The 16,864-nt window shown below is 39.5% G+C and overlaps 1 protein-coding gene across 2 annotated transcripts in view; it reads right to left on the bottom strand.

Annotated features, from left to right (window-relative positions):
• Positions 1 to 16,165, bottom strand: part of LOC122931209 (occludin-like) — a 54,062-nt gene extending 37,897 nt beyond the window's left edge. The window contains exons 1-3 of one of the 2 annotated variants that reach the window (XM_044285238.1): positions 15,937 to 16,165; positions 9,484 to 10,212; positions 9,243 to 9,404 (exon numbers count right to left, since the gene is read on the bottom strand). In XM_044285238.1, coding sequence (XP_044141173.1) covers positions 9,243 to 9,404; positions 9,484 to 10,197 — 876 coding nt within the window. In that variant the 5' untranslated portion in view covers positions 10,198 to 10,212; positions 15,937 to 16,165. The remainder of the gene's footprint in view (positions 1 to 9,242; positions 9,405 to 9,483; positions 10,213 to 15,936) is intronic. The other variant, XM_044285247.1, reaches the window with a different exon arrangement.
• Between the last annotated feature and the right edge of the window lie 699 nt (positions 16,166 to 16,864).

Here is a 16,864-nt window from a genome sequence, read left to right on the forward strand (position 1 = left end):
TAGCATAGTTAGGTGCAGCTAACATTAGCACATCACTAATGTCAGCCAGTTTAATAGTGAAAATTCTAGTGACAGAATCCCTATAAACGAGGCATGGACTCATAGGACAGGGATGTAATATTACCACTTTACAAAGCTTTGATGCTCATGTCTGGGATTCCCTGAAAGCTTACTTGAGGGGTATCTTTGTGCAGAAACTATATGAACAACATTGGAGATTTATTAAAGAAAAAAATGCAAGTAAGAAAAAAGTGGCTATTCTTGAGAAGGAGTTAACTACATACCCCACTGCAGAGGCTCAAGATAAAATTAGGGCTGGCAAGGGAAGAGTATAGTAGGATATTAGTGAATAAAGCTCAACAAAGAGTCTTTTTTTGTGGACAAAAAAGCTTTGTAGAAACAGGGAAACCAAGTAAATATTTATCAGCGGTTGGCAGAAACCAAGACTCTCCTAATGAAATAACGAGTATGAGAACAAAGGGAGGAACACACGTGATGAGAAAATGATTAAAACTGAGTTTATAGACTATTACTTTGTGTTATATAAATCAAATACAATGAATAGGCATAAGGAGATAGACTACTTTCTAGGGCAGACAGATTTAACCGTAGCCACGGAACTGCAAAAAGCAGAGTTAAAAGCTCGCATAACAGTAGGAGAATTAAAAGAAGCATTAGCTAGCATTAAAGGAAACACATCCTATGGGCATGATGGTCTTGCTTTTGAAGTCTATAGGAAATATGGAGATACGCTTATCCCTCTGCTATATGAAACCATTAACGAATCGAGTAGGTATGGTTCTCTACCTTTATCCTTGTCCTAAGCTGTAATTACTTTATTGCAAAAAGGGAAAAGATCCCCAATTAGTAGAATCTCATAGACATATTTCATTATTAAATACAGATTTAAAGATATTTGCCAAATTATTAGCAAATAGGTTAAAAAAGATAACCCCTGAGTTGATACATCTGCGCAAAAACGAGCATACGTAGGTCCCTGTTGAATATTGTGAAAGAGTAATGGTGCCCATCACGATTTTGGTGGTCTGGCAAACTGCTGGACGTGAGGAGCAAATCACAACCGGATTTGGAATGTACAAGTTTATTGAGAGACAATGCGTTTCGGGGTACGCATGACCCCTTTATCAAGTCTGGTGTGCTGCAGCTGCTGGTGCAGCTGGATTTTTGCTGCTCGGTTACTGCTGCCAGGTCGTTGTCAGTCAGGTGTGGCTGGAGCGCTGTGGCTTGGCTATTGTACTTGGTGCGTGCAGCCAGGCAAAGCTTTAACAGTGGTGAGACTGATGTGGCTGGAGAGCTGTGGCCCGGCTTCTGCACGTGGTGCGTGCAGTCAGGACGTGCAGGGAATATTGTGAAGGGGGGGGGGGGGGGTGTATAGCTCTATCCTGCCACTCGATGCCGCTAAACCCTTTGACAGGATGGAGTGGTCCTACCTATAGAAGGTAATTGGAAAAATGAAATTGGGGGAAAATTTTAAACTGGACCAGAATTAAAATCAATGGGGAATAAACAATTAGTTTTAGTTTATATTATGGTACCAGAGAATGATGCCCATTGTCACCCATGTTGTTTTCCATCTTCCTAGAACCTATTGCTTGTAAAATTAGGGATGAGCATGAAATCCGAGGTTTTGGGGTAGAAGGAGAGAGGGACAAGATCAGCTTATATGTGGATGATATACAGAATTTTCTAAAATATATTAAACAGCCCCTTCCTAGAGTTATGAAGATAATTGATCACTTTGGGTTTCTATCAGGTTTGAGATTAACCAAAGCAAATTACAACATCACCAGAAGATTTACTAGTATTGAGTAAAACAGACAGTTTTGAATACCTGGGAGTAAATATATCAGCGAATATTAAAGATTATATCGCTTTAAACCTCTCTCCAATCCTCAGTAAGCTAAAAACTAAAACTAGTGTATGGCAAAAACTACCACATAGAAGGGTGGATAGAATTGGCTTAGTCAAGATGGTAGTTCTCCCTTAAATATTATATGCTCTGGCACCATGAATAATATGGGTAGAGGATTTTAGGTTTCTTAAAATTATTATAATTAATTAGAGTTAATATGGGAAAGGAAAAGAGTATGAATTAAACAAAAATATTTGTGACTGCCAGAAGACATGGGAGGACTATCATTACCTTTTTTTGTGGTCTCTCAATTACAGTGGACCATCTCAGAAGCCAATAAAGGCTTCCTTAGAGATTTAATAACCACCACAAGGGGTAAATTCTCAAATGTTTTTGAATTATTAAACTCAACCATTGACAACTTATGTCAATTAGAAATGTATGGTATGTGAAATGTTACAATGATCTTGAACATGGCTTAAAAGTATTATTTTGCATCAAGTATTTATCTGGCGAAATTTACCAGGATTCAGAACCACAAATTTTTGGTAGGGGTATTTATATAATCTCACACTTATTTAAGGAGGGTCAGATTCGGTTACTGTTGGAAATGAACACAGAGAAACAATGTTTAAATTTAGGTATCATCAGCTGGTACATGCATATGAATGTCCATAAATTATTAATAAATGTAAATGTAGTCTTCGAGTAGTATTAATAGCACAGATCATTAGTGCTAGGGAATGGGGCTCTGATAAATCCCTGGCAATAAAGAGTGGGAATGCCTGCTGAATAAGGTTATTAGTTATGAGAAAATGTATTTTCTGGGCATAAATCAATTAAACGTATGGAAAAAGATCTGGTCGCCTTGGTTGGGGGTAAATTCATCAACGGCAATATGAAAAAAAGACTGAAATTATGTGATTCATTTTGTATGTTAATCATGATGTAAACTGTATTTGATTCAATAAACATTATTTATAAAAAATAAAAAAAAAGCTTTGGTGCGTCCACATCTGAAATATGCTGTTCAGTTCTGGACACCAGTCCATAGAAAGGATCAGTGTCGGACTGGGGTGCCTAGGGCCCACCAGTAAAATCTACTTTGGGGGCCCATAGTACGGATACATTTAAATATTACCTGCTCACACAGCAGCAAGATGCTACCAGATGATTGAATATTGGGGTCCCTGCAGCAACTTTGAGAATGTAGGTCCTGGGGAAAAGAGGACACTGGCAATTTTCCTCTATACCTAGAAGTCATCTCATCTTTGATTGTATCTATAATAATAAACTGGCTAGTTTCCTTAATAATTTATCACGTTTTTTATATGAACTTAGGCTGGTTGTGGTGCTGTACATTTAATATGTATGTAGTGCAGTAAGTCTACTGTGTTATGTGTCACTTGTGAAGGAGGTGGGAGCCTAGGGGCCCACCGGGCAAATCACCTGTACTCCTGTGGGTCATTTCGAGCCTGGAAACGATGCTCCGGCGCTGGAAGAAATACAAAGGAGAGCAACTAAACTGATAAGGGGCATGGAGGGTCTTAGTTATAAGAACTACATTTATTTAGTTATGAGAAGAGACATCTAAAGGGGAAATGATTAACCAATAAAAATATATAAATGGGGCATACAAAAAATACGGTGAAAAGCTGTTCCATGTAAATTCCCTTCAAAAGACAAGGGGGCACTGCCTCCGACTGGAGAAGAAAAAGTTCAATCTCCAGAAGCATTAAAGCTTCTTTACTGTAAGAACTGTGAATCTGTGGAATAGACCTTAGAACGTGGTCACAACAGGAATAGTGGGCAGTTTTAGAAAGGGCATAGATGAATTCTTAAAAGTGTAGGAATCTGGATTTCACTCTCCTTTTGTAAAATTCGAACACACCTATGCCTTGTTTGAACTTGACGGACTTTGTCTTTTTTCAACCATATTAACTATGTAACTATGTAAGTATACCAGTGGTCCTTCAGAGATTTTCAGTGTACAGTATAACAGCAGATCTGCATGTCCTGTCAGATACCAACAGAACTAAAGGCCATACACATTAGTATTTTGTCAGCCGAACCTGTTGACAAATGGTTTGCTTTCCTAGGCGATAAGCAGCCGCCAGAGAACTGTCTGGCAGCAGCTTTCTTCCTTCTCCCCACTGAATAAGCATACAGTTTCGGCTAAACTGAACATGTATATGAGAGCTGGGAGGGAGTCTGGAGCGATAGTTGTCAGCCACGTCAGCTACTGAATGTGTATAGATGCCTTAAGGGTAAATGAACCCTAGCACAACATTTCCTATTTCAGAAAATGATGGAATATTGAGGTCCGAATACACGGATCCCCATCAATGCTGAGAATGGTGAGTCCACAGTGCCCTGGAACTGTGTTGCTGTTCCCTGCAAAGCAGATGGGTAGGAGAGCCACTAAACAGGGTAAAACGGTAAATGTACTAAACCAGTGATGAAACTGTGGCAAAAATGCAAAAAACAAAAATAAAATAAAAAATAAGATGCATGTATGAATTTGATGTTGAAAATCTTCTGCTACTGATTAATATTTGTTAGAGGTTGCTAGTACAGACATTGTCCTGGTTTCCATTCTTTGTCATTTGAACAGTGAAATGTTGTGAACGATATATCAGTTTGTTCTGTAGCAAACAGGAGATTGTTTTCCCCCACCCTGATATAAGGTGTTAGTTTTGTGTGCTGTGCTGGCTCTTATTAGAGAAGGTGTTAATGAGTCACTAGACAGAAACTGGTACTATCAATGAGTAAATATGCATTTAGTAAGGGACTGGCAGTTACGCAGAGCTAATGGCACCTGACATTGGTTGTTACACCTTTATAAAGTAACATTACTGTATTAATATTATACTATTATAGTAGTTAAATGAGAACTTGATTATCATGGTAGAAAACCAAAAAATAGAATGATAATTTATATAGCAAATAAATGCAATCTTGCCAACATTTGAATATTTTACAAAGCATATTCCTTTTTTCATAGTATTGGAACAACTTATTAAAGGATTTGGCTAATCTTTACTAAGTGATGGCCTATCCTCAGGAGCAGCGCTGCAGCAACAAGCTCCCTCCACTACAATGTTGATGCGGATGCATGAAAAAAAAAAAAAAAACTAGCAGATATATTTTTATCAAAAAATATCTGTGCCTACCCACCACAACAAGGTGATCTCAACCTAGGTGGGATTAGTGTGATATATATAGCTGAGTCTTCTCTTCCTCTCATTGGATGCCTGATGGCACATAGAGGTAACAATTGTAGCAACACAGTATATGTGTGGGTTCAACTTTCTTGAATTTAGATGACCATATGGCATGGAGAGAGTTATTAAATAGTAGGATCCCATCTGGATTGAGGTCACCTTGCAATGGTGGGTGGGCACAGATATTTTCTGATCAAAATATGTTTGCTAAGAACCTCAAATGTATATATCATTATCAAATAGCATATACATGCTTTGAGAGTGCTGCTACGTTGTGTTTTTTTTTCTTTAATTGTGGCCATCCACGTATCTATTTATAATATTGTGCAGAATGTGTTTATCATTTTTGTGTCTTTTTTTATCTTTGCAGGGTTAATGCTGGAGCCTAGAGAGATGGGTATCCATTAAGCATAAATCCCTCCTAGACCACCAAGGATGCCAACATTAAATTCTATCCTAGACCACCAAGGTTATTGCCATTACCCTTGTTGTATCATAGATTACCAAGGATTTATACATTAGTCCTTACAGTACTGGTAGACTTCTAGTGCAGTGGGCATTAACCTCTTTACTGTCTTCACTCCACATTAATCCTTTGTTGATGAAAAATAAAGTGCATTTTTAATATTACATTTTTTATATCAGATAGGGTGTTATTGATACATAATGCTGCTTCTGTAAAATGGATCTCTAGGAACCTTGCTTGTTAAGTGTGATATATGAATGACTATATTTGTAGCAATAACATGATATTTATTTTCTCACCAGTGGTTAGTTACTTATAATTTATAATCAATCTACCTTTCTGTAATGCAAATAAGCAGATACATTTACTAAACCGAGATCTGTGCTTATATTAGCAGTCAATCTGAACAGAGTTTTATAATAAAGCATTAGAGAGGGACATAGCAGCCCAACAATTGGATAACACAGGAAGTGCATTTCATAGTACATAAGATGAGGCTACAACTAAACAATACAAGCGGCAGTCACTAATTACACGTACTCATATACTAAATAACTGAAAAACAGCTAAACACCCAAGGGTAGAACCAGACACGACAGCCTGAGAGACTACAGAGTGGACAATACAACTAAGTGGCAGTCACTCTTGACGTGTCCATATAGTGATCAACTAAATAGCATTTAAACACGCATGGCTAGAACCAGACATAGCGATCTGCTGATATGACCATAATGCAGCTAAAAACCATGGGACATGCAGATGTTTTTTTGTCGATGGCAGTGCAGTTTTAGGGCACATCATGGCTGGGTTTTGACCACCATGTTTACTGTAACCCCAACGGTAAGGAAAATAAATGTCAGATAATGACTTGCATATTATTTTAGGTAATTAAGCCACCTTGGCATCCAATTAAACATCACCTTTTGTACAACTAACACTTTAAAAAGCACTTGTCACAATGAACAGGCATTCTCATTTATCAACAGTATGTTAAGAGCTGGAGGAGCTGAGGGAGTAAGATTTGCATGTTATTCATTTCAAATTCTTGCTTATTCTGGGTTTAGAGGGCAGCGTTAATCGGTGATTGGCAGGTATCTTTGTATCCACACTCATATAGAGAAAGTTGTCTATCAGTACAGCTGCTTACTGGACTCCTAAGCCCATGATCAGCTATATATATTTTACTTAAAGTGTACCTCAAACTTTTAATATGTCAATGCAACATATTAAAGGTTTTGATCGGTTAGGGGCTGAATACTGAGACCCCCACTGATCACTAGAATCAGGAGAGAGAAACACTAGCATAACGCGCTCTCTTTCCTTGCTGCAGGTGACCAAATCAAGATGGGCACATATACTTTTTATTAAGCCCATCTCCTGCAGACAATGTACTGTGAATGCCTCTCTGTTCTCATTCTAGTAATTGGTGGAGGTCTCAGCACTCAGAACCCCACTGATAAAAACCTTTGATATGCTGCTTTTTCAAAGCTCAATGTCACTTTAAACCATACCGTAATTGTTTCAGTTCCTCCTGCTCTAGAACAAACCCAGAACGTATTTTGGCAGGATTTTCAAGGTGGCAAGTTTGCATTAACACTTGACCAATATTGTGTCTATAGTCAGCTGTGTCTGCACATGAAGGGACTACCTCAAGTAATCCCTATCTAAAAAAAATCGATATTCATCTATTACAATAATATAGAAGCAGATTGGCTAGATAAAATAATTAGAAATGCTCCGTTTTGCAGAGAATATGTGCCCATTTTGCCAGCAGAAACTAGTACAACATACAGAGCCACTTTGGTAATTAATATTAATTCTCATTATGCATTAAAGAGGACCTTTCACCAGAAAAAAACTTCTAAACTAACTGTACAGACATGTAGAGCGGCGCCCAGGGACCCCCCTGCACTTACTGTTATACCTGGGCGCCGCTCCGTTCTCCCGTTATTGCCTCTGGTATCTTCATAATTAGGCTCCACCCAGGGGAACCTGCCGGCGCCTCCTTCTCCCATGCTGCAGCGCTGGCCAATCACAGCGCTCAGTTCATAGCCTTTTTCTCTCTCAGGCTATGAGCTGAGCGCTGTGATTGGCCAGCGCTACAGCATGGGAGAAGGAGGCGCCGGCAGGTTCCCCTGGGTGGAGCCTAACTATGAATATACCGGAGGCAATTACGGGAGAACTGAGCAGCGCCCAGGTATAACAGTAAGTGCAGGGGGATCCCTGGGTGCCGCTCTACATGTCTGTATAGTTAGTTTAGAAGTTTTATTCTGGTGAAAGGTCCTCTTTAAAATAAGTAATTTTAGAAAAAGACAAGTCAATCAAAATCAATGTCATCGGGTTTTCCATCTGAATTCTTATTGACCATACATTATTATGCAAATCATAATAAAAAAGCATACATCATTTTCAAGAACCAATTTTTTGACACATATAATACTAGCTCACCACCAATATTCTAGCAATGTCTCTTGTTTCATCCCAGCTCAGCTGAATTCGTACATGTTGAACCCTATCATTATGGGCACCTTGTCATGTGATCATCATTCTGACCAGTGTGTTCTGTGTGTAGAATCTCCAATGTACTTCTATGAGATACAGCTTCACACTGCTCTCCATGCTTCCTGCTTTTATAAGCTGACAAGGAGAAAACTATCACAAGCAGGAGACAGAGGAGACAGTCTGAAGCTGCATTACCTAAGAATACATTGAGGCTCTGCAGTGGGATTGAGCAGAAGTTCTATGTTCATCATTTGTTGACCTTAGAGTGATGACACTTCACCCACTCAATGTCTGCAAAGCCAGAGGCATGATGGGGAATGTGGGATGCATTAGGGAAGCCATATCTGAAGAGGAATAGAGAACTAAAGAATTCTTCCAAAGATGCTTTTGCAGCAAGGATTGTAAGGGGTTATTACAGGATTCCATGGCAAATGGAATCAAGTCAGACTCTGTTGTGATCACCAGCAGAAGCAAATGAGTTGAGATCATGGAAAGGTTTAAGGCAGGCATCCTCAAACTGCGGCCCTCCAGCTGTTGCAAAACTACAACTCCCAGCATGCCCGAACAGCCTACAGGTATCAGCCTACAGCAGGGCATTGTGGGAGTTGTAGTTTTACAACAGCTGGGGGGCCGCAGTTTGAGGATGACTGGTTTAAGGTATCACAACTTGCTTTAGTCATATATGACTCCCTTATCTGAAAAATACCTATGACCCACACATATTTAATTGTATACTATATGGTTACAAACTGCATCCATAGGTTTCTGTTGTACAAAAAAAAAATCCATAGTATACCTTGTATTGCACTTCAAGACAAAACATAAAACAAGTAAAAGCAATTCAAACAATGAAGAACGACTGTGATAAGACTGGAGAAAAAAACCTTTAACAAGTTAAACCTCTGATAGTAGTGGATCCATATTTATGGAGATTTATGAAAACTGGTGTAAAGGAAAAATGACTTAGTTGCCCATTAGCAACCAATCAGATTCCGCTTCACATTTCTCAGAGCTCCTTTGGAAAATGAAAGGTGGAATCTGATTGGATGCTATTGGCAACTAAGCCAGTTTTCCATTACACCATTTTTGATAACTCTCCTCCTGTGACTTTAGGAACATATAAATCCTAGGCAGAAGCAAAAGTTATTGTACAGGATGACTAATTTGTAGTTCTTACCCACTCCTCAACATTTGGCCCCTCCTGATATGTTTCAAAAGGCTTATCCCAGTAAATGTTTGGCTCCCCGAAACGCCAGATCTTACTTCTTGTCTTTTGGGCAAAGAAGGATATGACACATAGAAGGATGGCTACAATAAAACCGCAGACTATAGCAATGGCCTGTGAAAGAGAAATGCAATACTTGATACTGTTGACTGCACATAAAAGTCAAAACATATTTTCTTTCCATCTTTCTTACCTCCTGTGGATCCACCATGCAGTAATGGTACAGGTACTGATTCATATAGCCTGCTCCAGATGACATTGGGCTGTAAATCTGGTTACACATTGCTAACATCTGACTGTAGTACATGTTGCCACCCATCTGTGCTCTTGGATTTACGCCAACAATATAGACAATAGAAGCAATAAGGTCCATCGTGGCTAAAATAGCACTCAGCACTACTATAATCAAAAAGAATTTACGAGACCGAGAGCCACTTGCTTTAGTTACACTTGCTATAAATAAACCTAGCATGGCTATAAAAGTTAAAATGCTCATTGCCATCATAAAACCACTTGCAGCTTGGGGATTGGTCATCCCATAGCCATAGCCGTACCCATACCCATACATATTGCTATAACCACCTAGGTATCCACCCATTCCACCCATTCCACCCATTCCACCCATATATCCAAGCCCTCCATAATTATAAAACCACGATAATGTTGAGGCCACACAGGCAAAGATTGTCAAACACAGAAAAACAATAATGGCTTGTAGAATTCGGACAATGCCAGGAGGAGACTTCCACTTGTAGAAATGTTGTGGTGGCACATCTTCCATACAGAAGGAGTCAGGGTGGGTAGAGTTCATGTGGTAAGCGTATGATCCAGGACCATGGCTATGCTGCTGAATGTAAGTTGGTGGGCTGTAGTCTGGAGGGTTGTCGTAACGCTTTTGGCTGTACATGTTGTGGGTTGAATCCTGTGGGAGAACAGTATAAAAATAAAAACTAGTACCCTAAAACTTAGTTAACACTGAGGATTTTCAGACTGGGTTTCAACATGGATACAGTGCTGAAAACCAGGCTGAATCTGCGCTAAAATTGCCTCTCACTGTTTTCAATGGGAGGCCCCACCACAGTTCATGCGACTGAGGGTTTCTGCCATGCTTTTTCAAGACTGTGCCAAGACTTTACAGGTCCATTCTTGGCATGGTTACCGTGCGGACCCCTCACAAAGTCTGCACAGGTTTACCTCCATTGAATGGAGCATACCTAGAGTGGGTCCTCCATGTGGACCTAACCTTACTATTAGAAGTCTGTAGTTATTAGAATGGTCTCTCTCAATACTAGTTCCTTTGTCAGATTCCTCTTCTTTTCTTGGTTTTGTATCTTACTCTATTTTTAATCTTCTGTTGTGCCCCTTCTATTGGTCACAGTAGCCAGTGGTGTACCTCCAATAGAGGCATACTACGTAGCTGCTATGAGGCCCATAAGGTAAAGGGGCCCGCAGTGAATCAAAGGTCCCATCCCCTAATTACACTTATTACTGTCCAGCTCCAGTATATGATGTCATCACAGGACCTGTACATCTAGTATAGGAACTGCACAAAGAATGGTGTAGTTCCCAGGTTAGTTAGGAGCATCTGCCAGGACCTGTGATGACATCATCGTCATTACAGGTCCTGTACATCTAGTAAAAAAACTGCACAGAGCATCATCATAGGTCCTTCAACCCCCAACAGCATGGAGAAGAACTGCAGGATGAGTTCTCTACTAAGACTACAATTAAGTGGTAAGAGGAGGTCCTCCACATTTCTCTTCATTTTCACCCCATTCCCTATTTTGACTTATATCTCACTCATAGATACAGATGCAACCAAGCTACAATTGATGGTTAATGTGTTAAGTAAAGAATGGCAAGAAAAAGATAACTAACTTTTCAATGGATTTCAATGGCTTTTGTCATGAGATAGCCAAGAAAACACTGTACTATGTGTTATCAGAGTCAATTTTAGCTCGGCTACATCTGAATATAATACTGCAGACAGTTACAACCACTATTACCTCATGTACTGTACCTCACACAATAACCGTAATATATAACTGACCACATATTATCTATACACACTGCACTATTATACCTTGTACTTGTTACATCAGGACACTGATTTATAATATATATATATATATATATATATATATACACTACATCTATTATACAGTATAATAGATGCAGTGGCAGGTATGTAGTATACCTAGCAGTGTACTGATATGTGAGGGACAAGGTATAATAGATGCAGTGTGTACAGATACATATAATATACAACAGCATACTGATATATGAGGTAGAAGGTACAATAGATGCAGTGTGTTAAAGAGGACCTTTCATGTTTTTTTTTTTGTTTACTTGCGGGGTTAGAAAAAATCAAAAGACAGGTGGGGGTAAGACTAGTATATTTTTATCTAGCGCAAGGAGACTGATATCATTATATAAAAAGCTCTGTAGCTAAAATCTGGCTGACAAAATCCCTTTAACAGTGAGTTTCACAGCACCCCATTCCCTTGACATTAACCTCCTCAGGGGCCCGCCCCCTTAACATAGACCTATACAGCACCTTAACCCTTAACAATGACCTCTATAGGGGACCGTCCCCTTATCTGGACCTCCACTGTTCCCTGCCCCCTTAACAGAGACCTCCACAGCACCCGTCCCTTTAAGGGTCCATTCACACGTCCGTTGTTTCTTTCCTGATCTGTTCCGTTTTTTGCTGAACAGATCTGGACCAGATCTGGACCCATTCATTTTCAATGGGTCCTGAAAAAAAACGGACAGCACAATGTCAGATTTTTTTTCAGGACCCATTGAAAATGAATGGGTCCAGATCTGGTCCAGATCTGTTCAGTAAAAAACGGAACAGATCAGGAAAGAAACAACGGACGTGTGAATGGACCCTAATAGTGACTGCCAAATAATAATAATAAAATGTATTTATATAGCGCCACCATTTTCCGCAGAGCTTTACAAGTTCATAGGGTTTATATACAAAACAAAAATAACTGGATTATATGCAACTGAAATACTAGGAGTCAGGGCTCTGCTCGCAAGAGCTTACAATCAATAAGGAATTGGGGGTGACACATAAGGTGGTTGATTGTGATAAGTAGGATTTGAGCCATTATTGAACAGACAGGAGTGGTGCCGACCGATCTGCTTCGGGTTTGGGACTACTAGAGGATCGAGTTTAGGCCTGAGGAGTTGGTGGGGGAAAGGTTTAGTCTGGGAAAAGTCATTTTAGGTAGCTTGATAAGCCTGTCTGAAAAGATGTGTTTTTAAGGCACGTTTGAAGGTAGAGAAGTTGTGGATTGACATAGTATTCCGGGGCAGAGTATTCCAGAGAGTAGGTGCAGCTCGAGAAAAGTACCCAATTCCCTTAACAGTGACCTCCACAGTACCCCACTCCCTTAACAGTGACCTCACAGTACCCTGCTGACTTAATAGTGACCTCCACAGCAGCTGCCCCTTTAATAGTTGTCCCTGCCCCCTTAACAGTAACATCCACAGTGCCTGCCCCTTTATTAGTGACCTCCACAGTGCCCGCCTCTTTAACAGGGACCTCCACAGCAGCTGCCCCTTTAATAGTGGCCTCTGCCCCCTTAACAGTGACCTCCACAGCAGCTTCCCCTTTAATAGTGGCCCATGCCCCCCTTAATAGTGACCTCTACAGCACCCTGCCCCGTTAAGGCTAGGGCTACATGACGACATGTGTCGCAAGACATTTTGTCGTACCAATGTCGCTCAACAATTATTATAATGATAGGCTATAGGCTATGGTGTTGCACTGCGACACGATAGTCGCAAAAAATCCATCAAAGATGGATGTGTGTAGCAATGTAGTTGTGCCCTATGTGTTTTTCGACTTATTGTTGTGTAGCCCTAGCCTAAAGCTGACCTACAGCAGTGTAGAAAAATGGCTGGGTTGTTATGGAAACCTGGAGTAAAACTGTGTGTATGTGGAGACTAAGAGCCTGCGAGCTTCTATTGACTGATAAGGGACATGTGACCGTGTGTATGGCAGTTGGGATATGAAGAGAAAGACTTGCAGGCTTGTATTAGCCAATGCAGGTCATTTTTGGGGAATATCTCAGAAACTGTATGTCCTAGAGAGTCTAAAACCTTCCCGGACACCTGATGTACCTGTGTGCCAAATTTTATAAAGATTGGTCCACTTGTTTGGTCGCGCATAAAGGACAGACAGAAACTCATACTCATATAGCAGTGTACTGATATGTGAAGTACGAGGTATAACAGATGCAGTGTGTTAAGATATACAGTACATACAGAAGTGTACTGATATGTGAGGTACGAGCTGTAATTTATACCTCATATATCAGTACACTGCTGTATTTAAGGGTAGTAGGGATAGGGGCTATGAATGGGGCATGGAGGCCCAATTTAGATTCTTGCTATGGGGCCCAGGTATTTTTTTAAACAATTGTTTTTATAGATACGCTGGCAAATCATCCGCATATTTATGAAAATGTTGCACAGACTCACAATTTGGACTTAAATGAAATCTTTGTTGCCTTTCTTTACTATACAGTAAAAAAAAAAAAAAAAAACACTGCCGTTTTTTTCCACCCATATATAGTGTCCCTCTTATTTAGAGGCTAAGTGTGATATTATAGCTCAGTCTCTGTCAAGTAAGGTGAAGTCATAGGCCATGGACAGGAGTAGCATTGTTTCTGGAAATAAACAAGACCCCTTTCCTCATGTCAGTCAACCCCTTTAACCCCTTAATGTTGAATTATGGACACAATCTATCATGATCTGGCAGTTTAACCCCTTAAACGGTGGCACCTTAGTGTTTAACAGAATTAACAGAGGGGGCTTCCTCATGTTGGTACCATGGAGTGCCAATGCATTACCATGACAGCTGAGGCCTAACAAAGACCCCCAGGCTTGGCATCAGTATCTTCCTATTAGGCCATGGCAGTGGCTATAGTACAGTGAAATACTATGTATTCCAAAGGATTATACATGTAATGAAAACATTCCTTGCTTCAAGTCCCCTAGGGGGACAGAAAAAAGAGGAAAATTATGTTCAATAAAGTTTAATTGAAAGTAAAATCACTCCAAAGATAAATAAACCCCTTTTCATTAAATGTCTTAATAAAAGAAGGTGGATTTGCTGTTTTTTTCCACCGCCCCCCCAAAAAAACACATAAAAATTAGCTATAAATTATATATATATTCAGGTTTTTATGCCTACAATAAAGTTAACATGTTATTTGTAAACAGCAGATAACAATGGTGGAACTGTTTGTTATTTTGAATCCCCCCCCCCAAAAAAAAAGAATAATGGCTAATCCGTAAATTATATGTTCCCCAAAATGGTGCTATTGAAAAATAAAAAACAAATACCCTTTTGCACAGCTGCATCAATGGAAAAAATAAATATAATATAAGGGGTCTAGGAATGTGATGATGAAAATAAAAATACTTCATCATTAAGAGAGCAAACAGGTCTGGTTGTTAAGGGGTAATGGGGCTACTTACAGAATAACAACATTTTAAGTAAATGGTAACATTGACACTTCTACACATCAATGTGCTTGAGTCAGAAACTTTTTTGATGTTCAAATGTTGTGTTATTGTCTCTCCCCAACATGTTGGTGTTATTGTGCAGTTTTGTTTTTTACATCAGTTTCTATCTGTTATTTTAGTCATGATGTGGCAAACATCATAATATTGATGGGATACATTGCAGATCTAGACTTTAGCATATAGGCTCTTTCCTGATACAAATAACTGGCAAGCAAATTGTATGTGGCAATTTTGTAGCTGTCCGCCTTGGTATACATGTAGAAAATGGTTGAGTCCACTGACAAACATGGAATTCTTTGCTTCAATGTATTCCTTTAGTTTAGGTATTCTAAGAGGGTTAGATACTAAAATGTGATGTCAAATACTTTTTAGCTGGGCATTCTGCCATCTTTGTCTAGAATATGTTAGATGCCATGGAGATTTAACAAGTGAAATAAAATGAGCTACTAGTTTGTGACAAATAAATGCTATGTACAATTTTTCTTTACCTATAGTTACCAGTAATGACATAGGGGCATCAATACATTACACTGTATGCATCAAAGACTTCTATGGGTAAAAATGTACTCTAACTTACTATGAAAATTCCAAGTGCCTCCTGACTTTCCATCTTGTCTAACTTTAACATATGTGCCTATATTTCTGGTATGAGGCACTTGCACCAGAGCAGATGAACACAGTTATATTGTATTATTATATTTTATATTGTCACTTGTGTAAAACAAGGACAAACATAGCACAAAAAGGAGATGCCTCTAACATGTTTTGGATATAAAATCCCTAGGCATAGCCATCGATAGAAGGAAACTGATGGTTCTGAAATTAATGTGATATGCTTTTTCATCCTGTCCTTTACATTTCTGACAAAATATGTGTCGTCAACCAACAGAAATATTGTGAAACTTGTATTTCATGTGGTAAAACATTATATAGCTTTTTTCATTCCTCTGACCTTAACAATCACCTTAAATGCCTTAGCTCTTCCCTCCCCCATTGATTAATGTTCTTTCTGTTCATCAGACCATGCATCCATTTCTCTCATTATCCCTCATTTTTGCAAACTCTGTGAGCAGCTCTGTGAGTATCTTTCTTTACTTACCTGTTCCAAACGTCAGTCTTCTCCAGGTCTTGTGACATTAATACATGGGTTTACCTATTTTGTTGCCTTGTGCATTACCTAGCTTCTCTGATCACAATATATTTACTTCCATGGCCCTGTTTTCATGTCTCAAAAGTTGTCTGGTTTCTGTAGGTTTTCAGTATTTCCCTGCTCACGCCAGTCACCTCTCTGAGCCCTGGTAATGGCGTTCCTGGATTAATGATTAGAATCCACCTCTGCCCACATTAACACTATGAATTCCTCCCTCAGGCTGCACAGCACTAGGAAAACTTTATTATTCCTAGAGAACAAGTGAATGGGCAGGTCTGGAACTCCCATACCTTTAACCTATTATTTCCCTGCTTCAGTACAGACAGTAGCACAGCTATAGGGGCTGGAAAGTTTGCTGTTGTTGTTAGACCTTAGCCCTGGTGCTCAGGGAGGGATCCAAAGGCTCCTTTGTTACATAAATAACATAAATGGAAAGAGCAATAGTGTGATAGGATCTCATAATTCAATAATGATGGAGTTACGTCTAAGCAGAAGTTCAATCTTTTACTTTAATTGTATGAGTCCTCCCCTGCATAACTGAAACGGGACGGATCCGTTTTACAGCCCATAGACTTCTATTATGATGGAATGAATAACAGAATGCCTCTAAAGGCATTCTGTTATGCATTCCATCATAGAATTTACCTTTTATCAACAAACGAAGTGTGAACTAATTTCGAGGTAAAATAGCTTGCTGCCAGGAGCGTAACTACCATAGCGACAGACTATGCGACTGCTATGGGGCCCAGGGCAAGAGGGGGCCCAGTCTTAGTTGGGATTATCTCCTCTTCTACTGGAGGTGAAAACTTGGTAAGGACTCTAAACTCTAAAGGAACAACTGTTAGCAAATGAGGCAGTGGAGTAAATGACCCAAGGG

This window comes from Bufo gargarizans, chromosome 1 (genome assembly GCF_014858855.1).
Source record: "Bufo gargarizans isolate SCDJY-AF-19 chromosome 1, ASM1485885v1, whole genome shotgun sequence".
NCBI lineage: Eukaryota > Metazoa > Chordata > Amphibia > Anura > Bufonidae > Bufo > Bufo gargarizans.